This window comes from Pistacia vera, unplaced genomic scaffold, assembly GCF_008641045.1.
Source record: "Pistacia vera cultivar Batoury unplaced genomic scaffold, PisVer_v2 Contig27, whole genome shotgun sequence".
NCBI classification, from domain to species: Eukaryota; Viridiplantae; Streptophyta; class Magnoliopsida; order Sapindales; family Anacardiaceae; genus Pistacia; species Pistacia vera.
Window position 1 is genome coordinate 835318 of NW_022196079.1, and position 23904 is coordinate 859221.

At 32.1% G+C, this 23904-nt stretch overlaps 1 protein-coding gene across 1 annotated transcript; it reads left to right on the forward strand.

The window, feature by feature from the left end:
* Window positions 1-12194: 12194 nt before the first annotated feature.
* On the forward strand, window positions 12195-14052 carry LOC116133469 (disease resistance-like protein DSC1). Its single transcript, XM_031419173.1, has 4 exons — window positions 12195-12369; window positions 12499-12877; window positions 13149-13316; window positions 13908-14052. The coding sequence occupies exons 2-4, from the start codon at window positions 12507-12509 to the stop codon at window positions 14050-14052; spliced, it is 684 nt and encodes a 227-aa protein (XP_031275033.1). The 5' UTR covers window positions 12195-12369; window positions 12499-12506.
* Window positions 14053-23904: the final 9852 nt, after the last annotated feature.

Consider the following 23904-nt stretch of genomic DNA (forward strand, 5'->3'; position numbering starts at 1 on the left):
CATAACATTCTTATAAATAATCAATCAAATTCATCTCAAATTATATATTTTATGATTAGAGCCTTAAACGTCCAACGAGCACCGCGATCAATCATTTCTCTTTTATAAATCCGTGGATCGTTTGAAAGGGCAATGGTAGATGAGAAAGTGTAGTGTACCTTTGTACTATGGCGTCGGTATTTTTGCATATGAGGTTTACGTTGTATGTAATCTGTGTGTGGCTAGACGAATCTTATATCTTGAAAACTCTCAATGAGCTTAGACTTTCACTGATCAAATGTCCATTTTTGCTTGTGATAGTTGCTTCGAAGTACAATAACACTAAAATCTCTTGAAGTTGTTATTATAAGAACTGAGCTTCGGTAATAACAAACTCAGTCACACTTTTCAGAACTGTTTCTTCAATATATTTTTCAGTTTCTCTATTTTTCTCATGGTATCAGAGCTTTGAAGTTAACTAATCTTTCTGCTTCATCTTTCTGATCTCCCAGCTTTATTTTGTTGACTTTCACACTTTTATTTCTATCAAGAAAGATGAATCTGCTGAATTCAAGAAGAAGCCAAATCCTGAGTATGGTTGCTCGTGAAGATTTAAAAATTGCTTGTAACTTGTACGTGACGTTGAGGGAGGCTTAAAAAGTTTTGAAAATAAATTTTTTATATTTACATATTTTAAAATAGCAATAAGATAATTCCCTTTATTCTTCTTTTATAATTTAAAGAAATAAGACACTTTTTGGCCCCTGCTCAAATATTGACCCTTGCTCAAATATTGATTGCATGTTAGTTAAACCAGTGAACCATGCTTAAATTAACCAAGGTAAGAATTGCTAGTGATAGTGTTATTGGAGGTGTGTTTATTTTCTTTTGACTCAAATAATGATGAATTGATGATTCACAGCATATAGCACATTATAATTTTTTTTTGGATAAGTTGTTATGAATTATGATTGGTTATTGAAGTTGAGGGGTGTTGATTGTTGAGTTGGAAAAATCCAATCATTTAGTAGGGCTGGTTTGCTTGTAAAGTATATGGGAGTGTTTTTATTTTTTTTTTGGAAGATTGTTATGAATTATGATTAGTTAATTAATTTAAATGTAAATACTTTGTTGTGTCCTTTAGATTGGCTTGGTATGGAGGAGTCTACAGATTTAGGAATGGGTCGTAATGTAGCCGTAGGTCAACTTCCTTCTACTGGTAGTACGGTTTGTCCAAAAAGACGTAAAGTTTCAAATGTTTGGGGTCAATTTACAACATATATAGAAGATAATGGGGAGGTGAGGGCAAAGTGTATGATTTGTGGTAAGTCTTATGCACATGGTACTTCCAGTCATGAGACTAAGAATTTGAGGCGCCATATGGAAGGTTGACCTAAACATACCATTACTAGTAGTGTAGATCAAACGATGATGGATTGTGATACTAAATTGAGACGTTTGAAGATTTCTAAAGAAATTTATCGTGAAAAGATGGCAATAGGAATCATAAAACATAATTACTCATATTCAATAGTAGAGCATGAAGGAATTAGGGATGTACACATGTATCTGAATCATGAAGTTAAGCATTAAACTAGGAACACCGCTAAGGCGGATTGCTTAAAGATATATTACATAGAGAAGGAAAAGATTAAGCTTGCTTTAGAGAGGGTTTCGGGTAGAATATGCTTGACTTCTGATATTTGGAGTTCATGTACTACTGATGGGTATATTTCTTTAACGGCTCACTATGTTGATGAGAACTGGGAGTTACAAAGTAGAATTCTGAATTTTTGTCATATTCCTCCTTTACACCCGGGGGCTCTTTTGTCAGACATAGTGTATGATTTCTTAAAAGATTGGGGGATTGAAAAGAAAGTCTTCTCTCTTAGATTAGACAATGCAAGTAACAATGATAAAATGGAAGATATTTTAAGGAGTCAACTTTGTGTACAAAATGTTTTATTATGTGATAATTCTTTTTTTCATGTGCGATGTTGTGCACATATCTTGAATCTCATAGTCCAAGAAGGGTTAAAGGTGAGTAGCGTGGCTTTGCATAAAATTTGTGAAAGTGTGAAATATATTAAAGGAAGTGAGGTTAAAAGAATCAAGTTTGGAGAACTTGTTAAAAAAATTGGTGTGATAAGCTCAAAAGGATTGCGAATGGATGTTCCCACGAGATGGAATTCCACTTATTTAATGCTTGAAAGTGCGTTAATATACCGTCGTGTATTTGTTCATTTGGCACTGATAGATCCCAATTATAAAAGTTGTCCTTCAGATGAAGAATGGGATAAGGGGGGTGAGGATTTGCAAGTTCTTGCAACCATTTTATGAGATCACTACTCTTTTTTTGGGTTCCCAATACCCCACAACAAACTTGTATCTCAGAAATGTGTGGAAAGTTCAAGTGCATTTATACGAAGAAATGGAAAATGAGGATGAAGTTCTTAGTACCATGGCAAGTCAAATGAAAGGCAAATTTGACAAATATTGGGATTCTTATACTGTTGTGTTAGCAATTACAGCAATTCTGAACCCACGTTTCAAGTTTGAGTTTGTTGAGTTTTGTTACAAAAAAGTTGATGGCCCAGTAGTTGCAACAAGAAAGTTGGAGTTGGTCAAGCAGGAGTTGTATAGGCTTTTTGCTGCTTTGAGGGTCTAAGTGGCAATGAGGTTCCCAACGATCCTTACCTACAGGCTAATAATCCTAATATCATTGGAGATCATATTTGTGTAAGTCAATACTCCCTAAATATTTTTATATTCTTGTGATTAATAAGATTTTCTTTATTTTGTAATTTTGCTTTATTAAATTTAAACATTTAAATGATGCAGGAATTTGACTACTACAAGAGTGACTTTAGTGCTACTAAGAAGTCCGAATTGGATACTTATTTGGAAGAGGCAAGGTTTGATCGCATCAAATTTTGCAATTTAGATATCCTGGACCATTGGAAGAAAAATAGTGATCGATACCCGATACTTTCGATGATGGCCCGTGATGTGATGAGTATACCAATAACGACTGTTGCTTCGGAATCCAGTTTCAGTGTTGGTAGCAAAGTGCTCAATAAATATCGAAGTTCACTTTTACTGGAGAATGCAGAGTCTTTGATATGCACCAGGACATGGATTTCTGGATATGAAGTTAAAGGTAACATTTTAACTTATATTTCACATGTTTTAATATTTTTGTTTGTTAATATATTACGATAGTTAACTTATATTTTGTTAATTGTAGAAGATGAAATTGATGATGTTCAGCTGCTTGTGCCATTAAGTCAAGTGCCGGGGAAGGAGATTGCATAATCAAGGGCGGCTTTGTTTGTTTAGTGTGTTTGGTTAAACAATTATATATGTTTAATTGTTTAGTGTTTACTATGTTATGTATGTTGAATGTTAAACAATTTTATATGTTTAGTGTTTACTAATTAGTAATTACTATGTATGTTTAGTGTTTATTAATTCTATTATCTATATGGTGGAGTTTGATATAAATATGAAAAATATTAATATTGAATTAATAATGTTTGGTGAAATCTAATCAAATTTAATTTAATCATCCATTTATTTAATATAATAAGTTAATAACTAATAAGTTTAATAAATGAATTTTATATCAAGTTTTTAAATCAATATAATTTAGTATGCAATTTGAAATTTTGAATAAAAAATAGTAAAAAATAACAAAAATATGGAAAAACAGTGAAATATATAAAAGGTTGGTGCATTGTTCATGGGTGACTCGCGGGTGACCCATACCTGCAAGGGCAGGTACGGATCATGTATATGTCGACCTGTCAGAACTTTTTACCTGCGACCCATTCCACCCGCGACCCGTTGCCACCCGAACCATACCCGCCCAACCCGCCCGTTTGCTAGGTCTACTTGTAAGTTGGTTGCTTGCTTTGGTCTCAGAATCTATGTTCAATCATGTATATTAATGTCGGTTCTCATTTGAAATCTACACAAATTTAGAGAGAATTTTTGTTTCTAAATCGAAAACAACTAGGCATGATTCATTGAGTATGAGTGGTTACATGTTTAAGATGAAAGATAAAGCTGATAGTCTATCATCTAGACTCTAGAGGATAAAGCTGATAGTCTATCATCTAGAGGCCAAAAAATCAGTAATGAAGAGTTGTTTGTAGTAGTGAATCTCAACTGTAGAATCAATTGCCTCTGTTAGTTTTACTGTAGTATTTCTTCAAACTCCACCAATATTGCAATTTTCTCAGTGCTAATTTATCATGTTATTTTAGCACTCCTTTTTATTAAATATTTACGTTGGTTTTTTGTGTTTGTTGGACAGGTAGCTGTTCTTCTAATCTGAAATAGATCACGATTTGAATGATGAATTCCTGGAGTTATTTTGCAGAGTTGGACTTTAGAAGTTATTTTTGGTAAGAGTAATCAGAATATATAATTGTTGTGTTGTTATTGAAGATTTGTTGGGTTTATCTCACCAAATGTTGTTGTGATTTATTGTTGGCCTCCTACAGTTGCAATATATTGAAGGTTTCTACTATTGCTTTCGGAAACTTTATGAGTGGTTATCGAAAATTTCAAATGTCGACATTTTGGCTGCTGCAGAGTTATGGGAATGTTGTAAAATTCTGTTGAAGCATTTCAAAGGTTAAGATTTGCTATCAAAGTATTCTTATAATCCGGTCGGTTGTGTTCGGTGGATTGTTGCTCTTCTTCTCTTACAGAATTGCCTTATGAGGCCACATCAGGATTTCCATAGCTTGTCCTCCTTTAAGGAGCTATCAATGGCAGAGCTTCCAAATCTTATTTCTTTTTCAGATGGTTCTCTCTCCATCCTCAGCAAAGTTGAAAGTAGCAAATGTAATGCCGAACATCCTTACATGAGGTGTTGAAGTACAAAATTTCAAAAATCGATGGTTGTCCTTGTCTAATATTCATTGTAAGAGGTCAATTTCCTTCATCTATAAGACACTCCATCTATAAGACCCTCTTGATAGAAAATTGTTAAAATTTGACGCTAATTTAGGATTAGAGGGGAATGAAGCTGCCTGTCTCTTTAACTGGAAATAATTTTTAGATTTCAAAACCTGAAATATCAAAATCTCACATCTCTTAAAGAGTTGTGGATCAATGATTGTTTCTATTACTATTAGTATTATGTTTATATTGCAATTTTCAAGTTATTTGGGCTGGTTTGTTTTATTATTTTTGCCATATTCTATTTCTATCTTACCCAAAATATATGTTTGTTTCTTTATTTTCAAAATTCAATTATATTATATTCAACTATTTTTAAACTCTCTGTGTTTGTTAATTCAATTAAACACCCTCAACAGAAAAAGTTTATAAATTAACAAAAACACTCTTACTCACTCACATTTGCCAGATTTCAGTCACCACCGTCAGAAGATGGTCGGAATTTGGTGTAATAGTGCACTACTGGTTGGATCCGGCTAGTAGTGTGTCAATCTAGCCTTTTTTTGGTAGCCAAACATCCATGACGAATTTGGCTAGAAAAGGCCAGATCAGTGCATGATCGGTCAGATCTAACTGGTCGTGTGCTATTACGGTGACTTCCGGCCACCTTCCGACGGTGATGGCTGACTATCAACATTTAATGGGTGAGTGTGAATGTTTTGTGTTAATTTTTAATGTTTTATTGTAAAGGGTGTTTAACTAAATTAATAAACATTGGAGAGTGTTTTTGTTAATTTTTAAATCCTACCACGTAATAACAACTTAACTCAACTTTTTCTAGAATACTCCTCTAAATAATAAACAAAAACACAACCTTAATCATTCCTAAACTTCTTGTGAAAACATAGGCTAATGACAAAGCTCGCCACATTGGACATAAAATGTAACTTTTCGTTCTTCTTGATGCATACATATCCGTCGAAACACTTCGTAAATTTGTCTTTTTTATATTATTGTTATTATTATACCATTGGTGTAAACCTTTTAAGAGCTTTACATTTGGACATTTTATCATATGGGTTTTTTTTCGTTACCCCTTGAGAGATAAGAAAATTCATTCACGCCCAAGTTTTGAGGAAGCATGAGAAAACCCCCCCAAAACCCAATTCTCGTTAAGACATTGGGGCCGAATGATACTTCTTTATCTCTTAGGGGGTAGAGAAAAGCCCCTTCGCAAAAATCAATTCTTTGTCTTTCATAAACCATCAAGTTCTGCTTTTACAATTTTTTATTTTTTTTATTTTTAAAGGAATTGGGTAACATGTATTTAAATTTTAAAACGCATAGCACAAGAAATAAAAAAAATGAAGCATATAATTTTCAAGTTATGTATTTTATATTGTTAATTATTGTTGGTTAATTTTAGGATAAATGTCGTGGGAGACAAGTGAAATTCCTATGTATTAATAATCATTTTTTGTAATATTATACAGTTAATTAGGTTAAGATTTTACAATTTCAAAATACCAATAACAGTGATGAACCTAAAAATTGATGCAGAGAGGATACAATAAAAATTTTAATATTTAAATAACATTGCATATAATATAGTTATTTGTTTATTAATGCTATCAAAAATTCAAAATAAACAATTATCTCAATTATAAGGTATACAACTAAATGATCAATACATAAACTATATAAGGTACAGCATTCAAAAATCAATTCCCAATTATAACACAAGTTCACTATGGGTTCCATTAAATTGGATCTATTTTACGTTAAATGTGAATATGCATTACATATCAATCGTAAATTCGACATTAGAGATTGTTGAGTGGTAATGTGATACGTTTTAAATCTTAATCATCTTTATGTTACTTTAAAACAACTTAGATGATTATATTTCGTGTTTTGTATAATGTTTTCACAAATAATTTAGATTTGAGTAATTCAATTAATACATGGAGAAGAAAATGGTATCCAATTAGGGTCTAATATGGGTTAATAAAAAATTCTTTCATTTTTTTAATAATGTTTTCATATATAATTTAGAATTGAGTAATTCAATTAATAGATTAGAAGAAAATGATGTCTAATTACGGTCTAATTTAAATTAATTTAAAATTTTCAATTAATATGAAAATGATGTCTAATTACGTATAATTCTATAATAAGTAGCCAATTTCTTTTTATTCTATTTTTTTCTCTAGTGATTAGCCAAACAATTACTGATTGTTATATTACTAAATTTTTTCTCCGAAAAAAAAAAATTGGCTAATAGAACTAATCATATTTGTATCATCGTCAATGTTTTGATTATTTTTTCATTAAATAGTAGCAAATATTACGTAAAATCATTATTAATCTGAATAATTGAAACCTTCACTCTTTAGTATAAACTCTAAACGTCATGCATATATCATGGGAAGCGGCCTGAACTTAAATGTAGTTCATAGACCAACTATGGTTTAATTTTTGGTTCTTACTAATAAAAGATTGAAAAAACACAGAAAATACTATTTTTACAAAATGATTAAAAGACATAATTATCTACACTAATCTTTAAAGAAATTAAAAAAAAAAAAAAATAGGTGGCGTCACAAGAATCCAATGTTAGTAAAGCTTCTTTTAAAATCCATTAAGTTTGAAATTGATTATAAAATAATCAAATTTATAAAAACATTCCAAAAGCTAGGATGGGTTAGCTTTTAAAAATCTGATTATTTGTAAAGCTGATTTTACATTATAAAATGAAAAATATACCCATATATGATACCTCAAATTACAAAATTAATTTAAATAAACATTTAATTCATTCAATAAATAACTCATAAATTAATTATAAATTTAAAAAAAAAAAATTGAAATGTCAATGGTTTCTGGCACCACCATTGACTAGCAGTCAACTGATGATCAATGCCAATCAATGGTGGCAAATTAGCACCACATCTAGTCCCATAGGACTAAAAGTAGCTGATTTATAGTAGTATGCTGAATTCAACTAGAGAAGACGATATAATCCTTCATGGTCTTCTGCAGCTACAATCAACTTCAGAATCTGGTTATTCAGTGGGTTACTGTGGATTAGGACATTCTAGTCCTCATAGAACCAACGGTCGTGCCACCATTGACTAGCGTTGACCATCAATCAGCAACATTGACTGTCATTAATTGGCACTCAAGGATAGGCATATATTACAAAGGCTTAAAAATATCGTGCTTCATAATTTAACTGCTTTATTACCTTTATTTTTTCTTACAATATTTAATTATTGTATAACATGTGGGCATTGTTGCTATAGACTCAGAAGATTCAGAAAAAAAACCTATCAGTTAAGTTATTGCAGAATCTCAAGCTGAGACCAGAAGAGGAGAAGCTGCTGTAATGTGATTTTCAAGTAAAGAAGAGTGTGTTGGGTTACTCAAAAGTCGGTTAAGTTAGGTAAAGTTCGTCTTAAACAGAAAACCTTACCGAAGTTAGTTAATTTCTATTATTACTAACAGTACCAAACTATTTTCGTTAGTTGTTGTTAGTTTTTCAATAATACTAGATGTACAAACAAATTTTACAAAAATTTATGTTGATACAAAATGAATGGAAGAGTTAATACAAAAAGTCAAACTTATCATAGTCATAATTCCATTCATTTTGTGCTACATCAGTTTGTACACAAATCATTGTAAGATTTGTTTGTACATATAACATTACTCAGTTACTCTTAGTTTTTACTATCAAAATTGTGTGTTTTGCCTCAACCCTACATTTTAATAACACGCATATGTTAATGTTACAAAGGCTTTAAGATAGAAAGATCAAAGTCGTGGGTTTTCATTCGTAAAAGCTACAGCTCTTCTCTTAAGCTTAGTTTTTCAATTCAAGACTAAGCTTAATGTAACTACACTGACTTGAGAACTTATGTTCGTCCCATATTGTGTTGATTGTTGATAACAGTGAATGAATATTAAGTTAACATAGATTGACGTAGATGGACAAAGCTAGACCCTTTATTATGTCTTATTACTGTCAAAGTTAAAGGAGAAATTTTTTGAAAGCCTTATTTTGCTTTTAGGAATTTAATTTTTATAAATATGGGACAATTACATTTTCACCAACAAGGTTTGAGGTAACGCCATGAATGCATACTACCGATGGAGGCAATATGCTGCATCCGCCATTGATTTACTGAATTTGTCAGAAATAATTACTATTTAAGAAATTTTATGATTTACTGAAATTTAGGTTCCAATAATGCAATTGAATTTCATATTACTAAATTAATTCTTGTTAACTTTTAAGACTTTGCTTATTTTCTTTTCCTTGATAATAATAGAACTAGAGACTTTTTATAATTAGGTTACTAAACAAAATAGTGAATACTAATTTTATGAATGATTGTTGATGTTTTCCTTTTGGCTAAAGGGTATGCCTTTGAAGATGAGGTAGATGATCTGCTACTGCTAGATTTGGAGTTCAAATTGGAGTTAAAGGAGAAGTTCACTTCAGTCATATCTTTGGAGCTTATGAATTAGGTATAAGTAAATGTGTGAATTAGTTTTATGTTTTTGGAAGGGTCACTAGGTTGTGGCTCTGGTTTCCATGAATTTACCACAACTCAATAGGGGCTGTTGGTAGACTTTATTGTAATTTAAATCTATCTTATGCAAGAAGTCTTATATGGAAATTTGAGTACATGGTTCAATAGAAGTTCTATTAGGATTCATAAGTTTGTCCTTACCATTAAAACGCTTCCCAAGTAATATCTGTGATGCACTGTAAATCTAATACATAGATGCTGACATGTTTTTTCACTGCTAAAACGAAATCGGATGATGAGCCAGATTGGAGGATTTTGCTTCTCTATGATTTCAGGATTCTTTATCTTCATGCATTCATGGATGCTTATTGTCAGGTAAGACTGCATAATTATCGGAATAATAAATTAATTTGATAGATATTCCTAAGAATTTATTGATTCATCATGAACGTGAAATGATAGAAACTAGTTTGTTTTGTACTCAAGTATGTTTTTGTTGATACAAGTAGGTCTATTATAATCATTGTGCACATTCAATGTAAAACTCTTCAAATTTCATGTCTTTGATGAATTGTAAGTCTAATGCCCTTTATGCTGGCCTGCACTTTGACTTCGAAATTGAACCTAGTAATTAAATATACAGAAAGCAGAAGCTCTAGAAGCCAGCTGAAGAAAGTTTCAACAAAACAACTGTTGTAGGCCAGCAACTGAAATGAAAATAGTAACCAATTTTGTCATTGAAATTGAAAGTTGGCGAGACAACAAAATGTAGACTTGTGAAAGAACAATAATTTTGGGATATCATAAATTAAACTTTAGATAAAAGTAGGGTTCAGTATGCATGATTGCACAAAGTTGTAGAGAAAGACATTAGAAGAAATCTAAAGTGTGTTTGCTGTAGGTGCTCATGAATTTGAAGATCATCTCATAGGTTTATTTTTTTTGTTCTTCACCTTTCATTTCTATTAAGAAAGAATATCCTGATGAATTTAAGAAGAAACTGAGTCCTGAGTATGTTTGCTGGAAAAGAATTGACATTGCTCTTCGATCTCCTAATCTCTGTTCAGTTTTGTATCTAAATTATTGTTTTCATTTGGAGTCTGAACAAATTTAGACAATTTTTTATTTTGAATCGAAAGTGAGGACTACAAACAACTAGGCATGATTTGTTGTTTAACAGTATTATATTCTTGGGATTATTTGCAAAGAAATTTTTTTAACTTTATTTCTTTCTAAACTTTTGATTTTATTTTAGGCGTAACGGTGGTGGGGAGAATATAGCAGAAGTGAAGAAAAATGTTACTTTAAGAATAGAATGAAGGATATTTATGGAAATAAAAAAAAATTGAAACTTTTTAAATAGGATATCTTAAGAAATGAGGCTTCTTTAATCCATTAGTGGGGTCAGGGGTGTCAATAGCTTCACTCTATATTTAGACAAAGAATGATATTATTTAAGCCTCACTTAAACTCTTTTTAAGTAGGGGTGTTTATTAGTTCGAAAAAATTAAAATCAAGTCCAATCCAAATTGAATAAAAACTAAATTGATTTCATCTAAATCTAATCTAATATACATCCTATTAAACTTTTTGTCGTTAATTAATTTAGTCACATAAAAACAATTAATAAAATAGAACTATTAGTAAATTAGTAATAAAATAGTTTTCTTATTTCTAAATTAGTCGTTAAAGAACTATTATATTATTTAAACATAGTGGAATGATTATATTCAAAATTTTAAACAAATAATTCTATTATAGAGAGACATAAGTTGGTTTGTCCATTACAAAGATAAAGTAACAAATAAATAATCCCATTAAAATAAATCTATCAAATATTAAAAGTAAAGTTTATTGTCACATAATAACAATTAATAAAATAGACTAAAATTTATAAATTGAAAAGCATTATTGGATTGGATTGGGTTTGAATTGGATTTACTTAGCAAATCCAATAAATACTGAATTCTCCATATTATATAACAAATTATAAATTGGGATTCATATCTCAAATTTTTGTGCAACTTTTTGTGCTAATTGGGAAGATCTCCCAATTAGCGCAAAAAATTGTACAAAAATTTGAGATATGAATTCCAATTTATAATTTGTTATGTAATCTCGTGAATTCAGTATTATATCTTTAAAAGCATGAGGTGGACTATCATTTTGTGTTGGGTTGGGGATGAATTGACTTTCTTTGATGTAGGAATTATTGGGCTTGAGCCTTTCTAGATGGGCTTTACGTGTCAGTGATCTGCGTTGACATCGGTGTTGGGCTAAATGAGTGTTGTCCGTATGATGTAGTGTTGCTGTGTTGGTGGATCATCAGTGGCCTGGCTTGATCACGGTTTTGGTGGGCTCGTCTTGGGTGGGTGGGTTTACAAGACAGGATGTTGCATTAAGACAAGCTAGTCACCCTGTCAGTGTCAGGCAATAGAATAAAATTTAAAAACATGTACCTCTCCTAAAGTATTCGAAATTATAATAGATCCAAAAGTTGGGCATATTTCACAAAAATATCCCCTGTTGTCAGTTATTGTTTCCCCCTGTTGATTGGGTAAAATTGCTACAATTTTTTGACCCATAATGTTTCTTCTACATGTCCAAATTCTATTTCCATCTACATGTAAATAAAATATCCCAGATTTTAAATTTTTTAACCTATTTCATATAAATCAATTCAATTTTTCAACGAAATGCAGAGACCAGAGAGAACAAATCAATCTCACCTCACCACCAGAGATGAAATCAATCAGAACTCTTCTCTCCTTATTTTCTCTATAATCCTCAAATGATGCGCAGCTTTCTTTGTAAAGCTTGTGAAGAGAGGAATTTTGCAGAAATTATGTGAATTGTTCGGATTACAGCAGAATTCATCTCCTTTCTTGAAAGAATAACTCACTCACAACTTCACTTACAAGTTTATTCCAGTTCTATCTGTGTAAGTTTCTTTTATTTCTTAAATTAATATAATTTTTAATTCTCTACTTTTTTTTTTTTAATTAAGTTTAATCTTCACTGATGGAATAAATTGGATGTGTTTTGACAACGTATATTGGATGTATTTTAGTTACAGAAATGAACTTTTTACAAACCTTCATTGATGATGATGGACTTAAGAGAGCAGATGAAATTTCACCTGCACTTTTGAAAGCAATTGAAGAATCAAAGATTTCAGTAATCATTTTCTCAGAAGGATATGCTTCTTCCAAATGGTGTTTGGATGAACTTGTGAAGATTCTTGAATGCAAGGAAAAGAATGGCCAAGTGGTCATGCCGGTCTTTTTTCATCTCAATCCATCAGATGTGAGGAAACAAACTGGAAGCTTTAAAGATGCTTTAGCCAAGCATGAAAAAAATTTCAAAAAAATGCCAGAAAAAATCCGGAGGTGGAGAGCTGCTTTGACTAAAGTGTCCAATCTATCTGGATGGGATTCAATGGAAATTAGGTAATTAAGTTGGACCCTTTTCTATGTATAAAATTTTATGTACTTAGTTCTGTTTTAAGTTACAGACAATGATCATAAAAGGAAGACCTATTAGTGGCCTGGTAGTCTAATGGTATTCTTTATTTTTTTATAAAGAGAGGTATTAACAATGATATTATTTATCTCGATAGCTTATATACAATTATAAGTCTCGTTTGCAGTATTTTATATTAATTATTTTGCTTCTATATGGTCATTGGTATAACTCAGTATTTCTCTTTGTAAATGCTAGGCTTGAGTCCAAACTTGTAGCCGAAATTGTCAAAGAAATATCGAAGAAATTAAATGACATATCACCCCCAAGTGATTGTGAAGGCTTTGATGGAATAGGTTCCCACATTGATCGTATTGAATCCCTTTTAAGTATTGAAAAATTAGATTTTAAAATTGTAGGGATTTGGTATGGGTGGTATAGGTAAAACAAAAATTGTTGGAGTTGTGTTTAACCAAATTTCTAGCCAATTGAAGATTGCTCCTTCATTGCAAATGTTAGGGAAGAATAAAAAAGATGTGGATTAGTTCATCTACGCAAGCAACTTCTTTCCCAGTTACTAGGTGAAGAAAATCTCACCTTAGGTACTCCAATTATATTTAATAGGTAAAAGAATTATATTTAAAAGCAACTCTTATTACTCTTAATCTCTCCTATTGTAGTAATCTCTCAATGTTTCCGCAGATTTCAGGGAATATAAAAGAATTATATTTAACAGGTAATGCAATAGATGAAGTTCCCTCATCAATTGCGTGTCCAACTGAGTTAAATTCATTACAATTGTGGAAGTGCGAACGACTTAAGAGTATATCCAGTAGCATTTATAACTTGAAATCCCTCCATACTCTTTCTCTTTGGCGTCAGAATTTCCAAGAGCAAATTATTATCCACTATCGCATGTTGGAAGGAATTTAGAATTTTATCCTTAGGTTTCTGCAATATAAAAGAAATCACTGAAGATCTCTTTTGTTTATCTTTATTGGAAAAATTAAATCTAAGTGGAAACGTATTTGAGAATCTTCCTACAAAGAAACTTTCTCAGCTGAGATGGCTATGGTTACGCTATTGCAAGAAGCTTCAATCAATACCAGAGGTTCCACAGGCACTAGAACATTTGGATGCAAGCAATAGCAGGCGACTCTAATCAATGCCAGTGCCTCCATCAAATCTAGAAAGAATCAAAACTAGTGTAAAACCTGTAATACACTTTTAGTGTCTTTTACAATAATTTTATTTTAAGGTCAAAATTTTCAAATAATTATTCATGTTTTTGTATTGACCAATGTACTAACTTATTGGGTTTTCTTGCTTGCTGTCTAAGCCCAATGTAACGTTACGAAACTTTTAGCCATTGCAAGCCTATCAATGTCCATAGAACTTAACATTACCATCATTGCATAAGTTAATCAATAAAACTCGTTTCAAACAATGATTCAATCCCACAAACAATAGATTATCTTAATGTTAGGAAGAACCAAGCAGGTATGCGACTAAACCACTCAGCAACACACCAAATTAAAATAATTTAGAAAATGAATAAATACTCATGATAGAAATTATTTAATTTTCAAATCCTCTTTGGTACTTCGTTCTATCTTTAATTTTCATTTTCATCTTCATCATTGATATTGTTTTCCATTTCCTCAAAAGCATCTTCATCTTCATCCCTGTCATTATTTTCAATTTCCTTGAAAGTATATTCACCGTCATCATTGACACTGTTCATTTTCGCTTGTGATTGTTGCATGTAAGTACAACAGCACTGAAGTCTCCCAATTTGTAACTTGGAAAGCAAGAGGAGGCTCTCATTTTGGGCTGGGTTTGAGGGTGATTCAACTTAAGTTAATGCAGGTGGTGTTGGGCGTAGACCTTTCTTAGGTGGGCTTGAAGGTTTAGTGATCTGGCTTGATGTGGGTGTTGTTGGGCTCTTCTTAAAACAAACTGAGCTCAATTTTTCTTTTTTCATCTTCAACATGCTTTTAAGATTTTGATAAAAGTTTTATAAAAAAGCACTATTTAATTAAAGTTACTATCATGTAACAAGATAATAAAGTCAGTCTTAAGGAAATATTTTTATTCTGTTTATTTTACTAATTTGTGGGACCTTTTATAATAACCTTTAATTTCTAAAAGCCAATTTCTTTTTTCCTGTTATAAATTTTAAATAAGTAATATCACAATTACAAAATCTTCTAACAAAGAGTTCAGTTGAATATAAAGTGATGTGATATTATTATTTAAATGAAACATCAATTAATGAGTTATCTTTGTATATTCACTTTATCGATTATATTTTGCCACATCATTTTGTGTAATATTATTCATTTTAAATGCTTGCTTTATTAGTATTATGTACTGATTGATTTAACACAACTCTCTTGTGGAATAATGAAATCCAAAATTATTTTTCCTTTTATTGCAACTTGGTCTTGCAACGGACATGTTCTCTTTAATTAATTTCTCAAAAATTTCCTTGCAATTAATCTATAATTTCAGCAAAGTTAATTTGTTGATGAAGTTGTTGAATTCTCACATTAACTTGACCAAGACTTGCATATTATAATCCACCGTCACTTTAATTTGATTTTGATATTTATCCATCATTCTTGATATTATAAAATTAATTAAGAGTCTAATTTATTAACCATTTGAATTTTTTAATTATGTAGACTATTAAAGTAACTAGTTAACATGGTATATTTCTAAGAAATTTCATGACACTTTTGTCAATAATTTCAAACAAATTGGTAATTACCTTCATCTCTAATGAGTTGAATTCAATCATAAATATGACATTTCATTTGTACTATTATTGCAATTATTTCAGCTCTAATGAAGCCTTGGGAATTGATAGAAACAATCGGCCTGGATGAAAACTAATCGACGGTTGTGATTTACATGTAACATTGTTCAAGTCTACATCAGCTTCTCGTACTTGCATCATACAGCTATCGAAGAGCTTTGCGTTTGGTTCCTTCAGGCTTCAGCAGCTTTGCCTTGCTTCTGAACCTCAGCAGGTAATTGCAACATTTATGAATTAATTATTATCTCAAATCATTTTAATTCTTCTGGTAAATGTTTATCATATGGATTAATTATATGAACCTCAACAGGGAGGTCGATGAGTAGTCTTGTCGTAGGACAGTGAGGCAGATGACTTTTGTAAAAGTAAGGGCAGGTTCCGGGGTCTAGCTATATTAAAGTTTGGGACGGTGAGGGGAGATTCCTCCAATAATTACTTTTTAATAATTTTATTACAGTTAAATAACTTAAAATGTAAGAGAAAAGAAAAGAAAAAAGCGAAATAAATTGAAAAAATAGAGTAAAATTGACTACAATTTATATTAAATATCTTATTTACAAAGACAATTAGAATTAAATTATTTTTAATTTAATTTTTAAAATATAATCATATAAGTAATTATTTTATATTTAAAAATTACCATTAGAATTAGAAATCATGAGCATGATTAAACACAAACAATCAAGTTTTTAAAAAATAGGTGCCTTTTTCCCTATTTTTGCCCTATTTTATTCTTATCATTTTCTTATATATGTTTGTTTTTCTATTATGAAAATACTATTATATTTTATTCAATTATTTTATACTCTTTAAGTTTGTTAATTTAACTAAACACCTTCAAAAAAAAGTTTAGAAATTGACAAAAACACTCATACTCACTCATATTTGCTAGATTCCGACCACCATTACCGGAAAGTGATTGGAATATGGTATAATGGCACACTACCAGCTAGATCTAGCTGGTAGTGTGCCGATATTGGCCAGATCTATTGTTAAAGACCTAGCCGTTGACGATCGGATCTTTAGCCGCAACTAGTCGTTAACGACAACCATATCTTTGGCAGTCGTTGATGATCAAACACGACCACATATGGCCGTCAATCTGACCGAAAAAGGTCAGCTTGGTGTACGATCAACTAGATCCACTCGGTCGTGCACCGATACTGTGCCTCTGACCACCCTCTAGTAGTTGTGGTCAGCTTAGAGGGTGGTCAGCTGTTGGTATTTAATGGGATGTTTTTGTAATTTTCTATATTTTTATTATAAGGATATTTAGTAAATTAACAAACTTAGAGGGTATTTTTGTTAAATTTTAAATTTTACCTCGTTATTACCACTCAACTCATACTTTTTCAAAAATATTATTCAAAATACTAAAACAAACCCACCAGGTTAACAAGTGTGCTTTCTAATTATTTCTTTAATAAAGTTGATACATATTTTCCTCCCTAAAGTCTGAGGACATTGTTTTGTAAAATAATTTGTTGAAAACTAACTGCTAAAGGGTATATATATCTTTTTAACCCTTTCATAAAATTTTAGGGGGAACGACTCACACATACCTAAAATTTGTTGTAAAGACAAAGTGGTATCCAAAAGGTTTGGAAATGACAAATACCCATTTTCTATCATGTTATGTTAAGAATTTTCATCTGCTAAAAGACAAAAATGGTGAAAAGACTGGAATACCCACCGATCTCCATTCTCACCGCACGCCAGCAAAGGTCAGTGCCACTGTTTATCATCGAACTTCTCAGAAAAATGCTAAATTCGGTCAAAAAATCGATTGATGTCGCAAGAGGGCTATACAAACGGGCTTGGGGTAAGAATTGAATTACTATACTTTCTTTTAGTAGACATAAATCTCTAACAGAATACGACAGAAAGTATTTGTTTTTTATTTTTAATTTTTTTTTGGTATCAATCTGTCTTTATGCCAAACTTTGGGTAGGTGAAGTCGTTCGGCCAAAATTTTAAAAACAATGGATGGAGATATGACATTGACAAGACAGACATCAAGGCCCACACTCAAACAAAGGAATTGAAAATCTGAAATAAAGACCTAGAAATTGACCGAAATAAAGACCTAGAAATTGACCAAAACAATCCACCCACACTACTGGATTATGAAAACTATTGGACGACTGTGATTTACATGTAATGCTGTTCAAATCTATATCAGCTTTTTCATATGAATAATACTACACATACATCATTCCCATACAACATTATGTGGCAAGATGTGATTGGATGAAAGTTTAATTTTAACTTTAAATTAACCAATCATATCTTGCCACATAATGTTGTATGGAAATGATGTATGTATAGTATTACTCTTTTCATATATACTTGCAAGTCTACGTCAGCTTCTCATTACTTACATCATACATCATGCTCAGCTATCAAAGAACTTTGCGCTTGATTCCTTCCTTCAGCAGCTTTGCTTTGCTTCTGAACCTCAACAGGTAGTTGAAACATATATGAATTAATTGTTTTTCTTAAATGAAGAATTTATTATCTCAAATTATTTTAATTCTTCTGGTAAATGTTTATCACTTTATACATGTAATTGCAACACATATGGATCAATTATTTTTCTTCCATATTGTACACCTCTTTATAAGACTTTTCCTCATTCAATCCCTTAATTTCAAATAATAATTGAGGCATTATTACAACAACTAACTAAGAAGCAATTTTAAAAAATATGGTATTTAACACAACTTAAAAGAATTAATGAGTAACTTAATTAATTGACCACCATATATACAAATTCAATAATTATAAAACATGAAATAATATATATTTGAAGTACACAAAAACAGTGTTATAGGTTTCTTCAATGTGCCATATTCAATTGTTTGGCGATTGTACTCAAAAGGTTTTAAAATGACAAACAGGTACCTTTTGTTAGTGAGAAGACTAGAATGCCCTTTGAGAAATATTAGTCTACTTTTTTAGTTACTTTTAGACCCCTTAAGTTTATTAATTCCATCAAATACCCCCAGAAAAAAATTTAAAAATTAACAAAAACACCCCCTACCCATACTTACCTGATTCTGGTGGCCACTGCCGGTGGTAGCCGGAATCTATCACAATGGTCTATGCCACCACCAAAAATGGCTGGTAATTTACCGATCTGGACTTTTCTACAGTGGATCTGGCCGGAAAAGGCCAGATCTGACGTGAAAATGCCAGATCTGGCTGGAAAGTGACGGCTAAAGAAATGGTCATCGTTGACTGTCAACGATGGGACAACGACAGTGCGGCCGTCGACAGCCAGATCTGGCCGTAGATCTGGCCTTTATCAGCTTCTCATATATACTTACGAGTATTCGTCAGCTTCTCATACTTACATCGTATCATCATTTACGGCAAGAATAATCCTACACATACATCATTTTCATATAATATTTTTCATACAAAATTATGTGGTAAAATATGATTAACTAAAAATTTAATTTTAACTTTAAATTAACCTATCATATCTTATTACATAATATTGTATGAGAAATATTATATGAAAATGATATATTTATTGTATTACTCTTCACAGCAATTAAAGTTCTTCTACGTTTGGTTCCTTCTTTCCTTCCTTAAGCAATCAAATAAAAATAACTTTTGTGTTTCCAACCTTTTTTTTTCTTTGTCTTTTACGATCAACTTTATAAAGAGAAATTTGATTATTTTTTTTTAAATAAAAAAAGTTTGAGTGTTAAATATGAAAAATGATACAGTTACCAAAAAAAATACATCGAATTCACGCACCAACAGACGTGACACCATCTTGATCGTCCATTAATTATGAAATTTTTTTAAGAAAAGCAGATGGTGCCACATATGTCAGTGCGTAAATTCGGTGTATTTTTTTCGGTAATTGTAGCATTGCTCAATGAAAAACTTGGAGTAGTGAATATGAAAAATGATAGAGTTACCGAAAAAAATACATCGAATTCACGCATCGATAGATGTAGCACCATCTTGATCGTTCATTAATTATGAAATTTTTTTTAAGAAAAGCAGATGGTGTCACGTATGTCGTTGCGTGAATTCGATGTATTTTTTTCGATAATTGTAGTATTGCTCAATGAAAAAGTTTGATTATGTTTTTTTTTTCAAATAAAAAAAGTTTTGAGTGTTGAATATGAAAAATGATGTTGTTATAGAAAAAAATACACCGAATTCATGCACCGATAAATGTGGCACCATCTTGATCGTCCATTAATTATGAATTTTTTTTAAAGAAAAGTAGATGGTGCCACGTATGTCGGTGCGTGAATTTGGTGTATTTTTTTTTGTAATTGTAGCATTGCTCAATGAAACACTTTGAGTGTTGAATATGAAAAATGATACAATTACCAAAAAACATACACCGAATTCATGCACCGACAGACGTGGCATCATCTTGATAGTCCATTAATTATGAATTTTTTTTTTAAGAAAAGCAGATGGTGCCACGTATGTCGTTGCGTGAATTCGGTATATTTTTTTTTCGCTAACTTTAGTATTTTTTGTTTTTAAACATTAGTTTTTGAATTATTTCGATCTCATAAACATTTCTAGTATATCTCTTTTTTCAATATTTCTTTTTTCTTGTCCTCCTAAGTAGCGTTTGTCAGTGGCTTTCCTTGTTCAAACCAAAAAGAAAGAAAAGACAAAAAAAAAAGGGTAATGGTTGAAATAGATGCTACTGCTACTTCCAAAGCTGCAGAACAAGTTACAGAGACTGTGTATGATTTCATTTGTCGGAAGATTTCCTTTGTGTTCAAGTACCAGAAGTATATGGAGAAGGCAAAGGAACAAATTGAGGAGGTCAGAAGTTGAAGACAGGATGTGGAAGCAGATGTTGACGTTGCTGAAAGATAAGGGGAAGAGATTTACAATGAAGTTAAAGACTAGCTGAGGGGCATGGAAGGTTTCATGGAATGTGAAGTAAAGCTCGTTGATGATGAAGATAAAGCAAAGAGGCGCTGTTTCAAAGGGATGTGTCCTGATTTGATGAAGCGATACAGGCTCAGCAAGGATGCAGAGCAGGTGACAGAGGATGAAGCCAAGCTCTTGGAAAAAGGAAAATTCAGTGGAGTTTCCGACCCCGTTATTCTAAGAAGGACAAAATCCATATTTGTCGGCGAGGATTATGAGAGGTTTCACTCAAGAGAGTCCAATTTCTAGGATGGAGCCAAGCTCTTGGAAAAAGAAAAATTCAAGTCGACATTGCTAGTCAATTGGGCATGGTATTTAAAGACCAGGAGAATCTATCTGGAAGAGCTGATCAATTACTTTATAGGTTGAAAAAAGCCAAGAGAATCCTTGTAATTGCATATAATATCTAGAATAAGCTTGACTTGAAGGTTGTTGGGATTCCTTTTAGCTATGATGATAAAGGTAGCATCCAGCAAGACAAGAAAGAAAGCAACGATGAGAAATTGCGATGCAGAATATTGTTAACAGCCAGAACACAAGTTGTATTAAAAGAAATGAATACTCAGAGGAATGTATCTGTTGAGCCTTTGGGTGATGATGATAGAAGAAATTTGTTTGCGAACATCATTGGTGATTTAACAGATAAATGTGATATAGCAGCTAAAATAATTGAAAAATGTGTAGGTCTACCACTTGCAATTACAACAATTGCAAGTGCTTTGAAAGGTGAGAGTGATTCTTTCTGGAGGGATGCATTATGTCAGTTAAAACGTTCTAATCCAAGATGTGTTTCAGAAATGGATAACACGTTATACACAACTATTGAATTGAGTTACGCATTGTTGAACAGTGAAGAAGCAAAATCATTGCTTCTACTTTGTGCTCTTTCTGATGTGGGTACTAGTATACCTTTCATGTGCTTCCTGATATACGACATTGGGTTGGGCTTGTTTCAAGATGTTCATATGATTAACGATAGAATGAATAGAAACAAGTCACTGATTGATTATCTTGAAGCTTCGTGTTTGTTGTTGAAAGGTAACAATAATGAGACAGTCAAAATGCATGACATCATTCATATGGTTGTTGAATTAATTGACAAAGAGAAACGTATGTTCAGTATTGAAGATGCCAATGGCTTTAAAGAAGTTTCGGTGAAGGGAATCTGCAAAGATTCTATTTCAATTTGTTTGCATCATGGAGACATTGATGGGCTTCTTGAAAGGATAAACTTTCTGAACCTCCAGTTACTTACTTTGTGTCTTGAAAAGGTGAGAGTGTTTCTATCTCGAGGGATGCGTTACGTTAGTTAAAAATTTGTAATCCAAGATGTGTTCCAGAAATGGATAACACTTTATACTCAATTATTGAATTGAGTTACGCATCGTTGAACAGTGAAGAAGCAAAATCACTGCTTCAACTTTGTGCTCTTTGTGATGTGGGCACTAGTATACCTTTCATTTGCTTCCTGGCATATGGCATGGGGTTGGGCTTGTTTCAAGATCATAAGATTAACGATAGAATGAATAGAATCAAGCCGTTGATTGATTTTCTTGAAGCTTCGTGTTTGTTGTTGAAAGGTAACAATAATTAGACGATCAAAATGCATGACATCGCTCATATGGTTGTTACATCAATTGCCAAAGAGAAATGTATGTTTAATATTCAAGATACCAATGGCTTTAAAGAAGTGTTGGTGAAGGCAATGTACAAAGATTCTATTGCAATTTGTTTGTATCATGGAGACATTGATGGGCTTCCTGAAAGGGTAAACTTTCTGAACCTTTAGTCACTTGCTTTGTGTCTTGAAAAGGTGAGAGTGATTCTGTCTGGAGGGATGTATCACATTAGTTAAAAAGTTCTAATCCAAGATGTGTTCCACAAATGGATAACACTTTATTCTCAACTATTGAATATAGTTACGCATTGTTGAACAGTAAAAAAGCAAAATCACTGCTTCTACTTTGTGCTCTTTCTGATGTGGATACTAGTATACCTTTCATGTGCTTCCTACCATACGACATGGGGCTAGGATTGTTTCAAGATGTTCATATGATTCACAATAGAATAAATAGAATCAAGTCACTGATTGATTATCTTGAAGCTTAGTGTTCGTTGTTGAAAGGTAAGAATAATGAGACGGTCAAAATGAATGACATCGCTCATATGGTTTTTGCATCAATTGCCAAAGAGAAACGTATGTTTAATATTCAAGATGCCAATGGCTTTAAAGAAGTGTTGGTGAAGGGAATGTACAAAGATTCTACTGCAATTTGCTTGCATCATGGAGACATTGATGGGCTTCCTGAAAGGGTAAACTTTCGGAACCTCCAGTTCTTGCTTTGTGTCTTGAAAAGGTGAGAGTGATTATGTCTGGAGGGATGCGTTACGTCAGTTAAAAAGTTCTATTCCAAGATGTGTTCCAGAAATGGATAACACTTTATACTCAACTATTGAATTGAGTTACGTATTGTTGAACAATGAAGAAGCAAAATCACTGCTTCTACTTTGTGCTCTTTCTGATGTGGGTACTAGTATACCTTTCATGTGCTTCCTGGCATACGACATTGGGTTGGGCTTGTTTCGAGATGTTCATAAGATTAACGATAGAATGAATATAATCAAGTCACTAATTGATTATCTTGAAGCTTCGTGTTTGTTGTTGAAAGGTAACAATAATGAGACGGTCAAAATGCATGACATCGCTCATATGGTTGTTGCATCAATNTTACCAACTTTTCTCTTGTAGACCCATTTACAACCTATAGTAACTATTCCCTCCAGTGGATCCACAAGCGACCATACTTGATTGGCATGCATTGATTCTATCTCAGAATCCATCGTTTCCAGCCATTTTCTTGAATTTCTATCTATTATTGCTTCTTCTTAGCTTCTAGGATCATCACCATGATCATCTACTCCCACTAAGTAAGATTCAAAATCTTGCTCATGTAGGAACCCATATCTGTCTAGAGGTTTTGATATTCTAGAAGACTTTTGTACTGGAACCATAGTATCTGATGCTGAGGTTCACTGAGTGGACATTCCATCTTCAGCAATCTCGGTTCTAGGCTCTTCGAACTCTTTCTTGAGTTCAATACTTCTTCCAACACCGCCTTCCTCTAAGAACTCATTCTTGAGGAAGCGCGTATTTCTACTGATCCAAACTCTTTAATCACTTGGGAAGTAAAAGTAATATCCTAAACTATCTTTAGGATATCCAATGAACCGACCCTTCTCAGATTTAACATCCAGCTCATCAGATTTAAC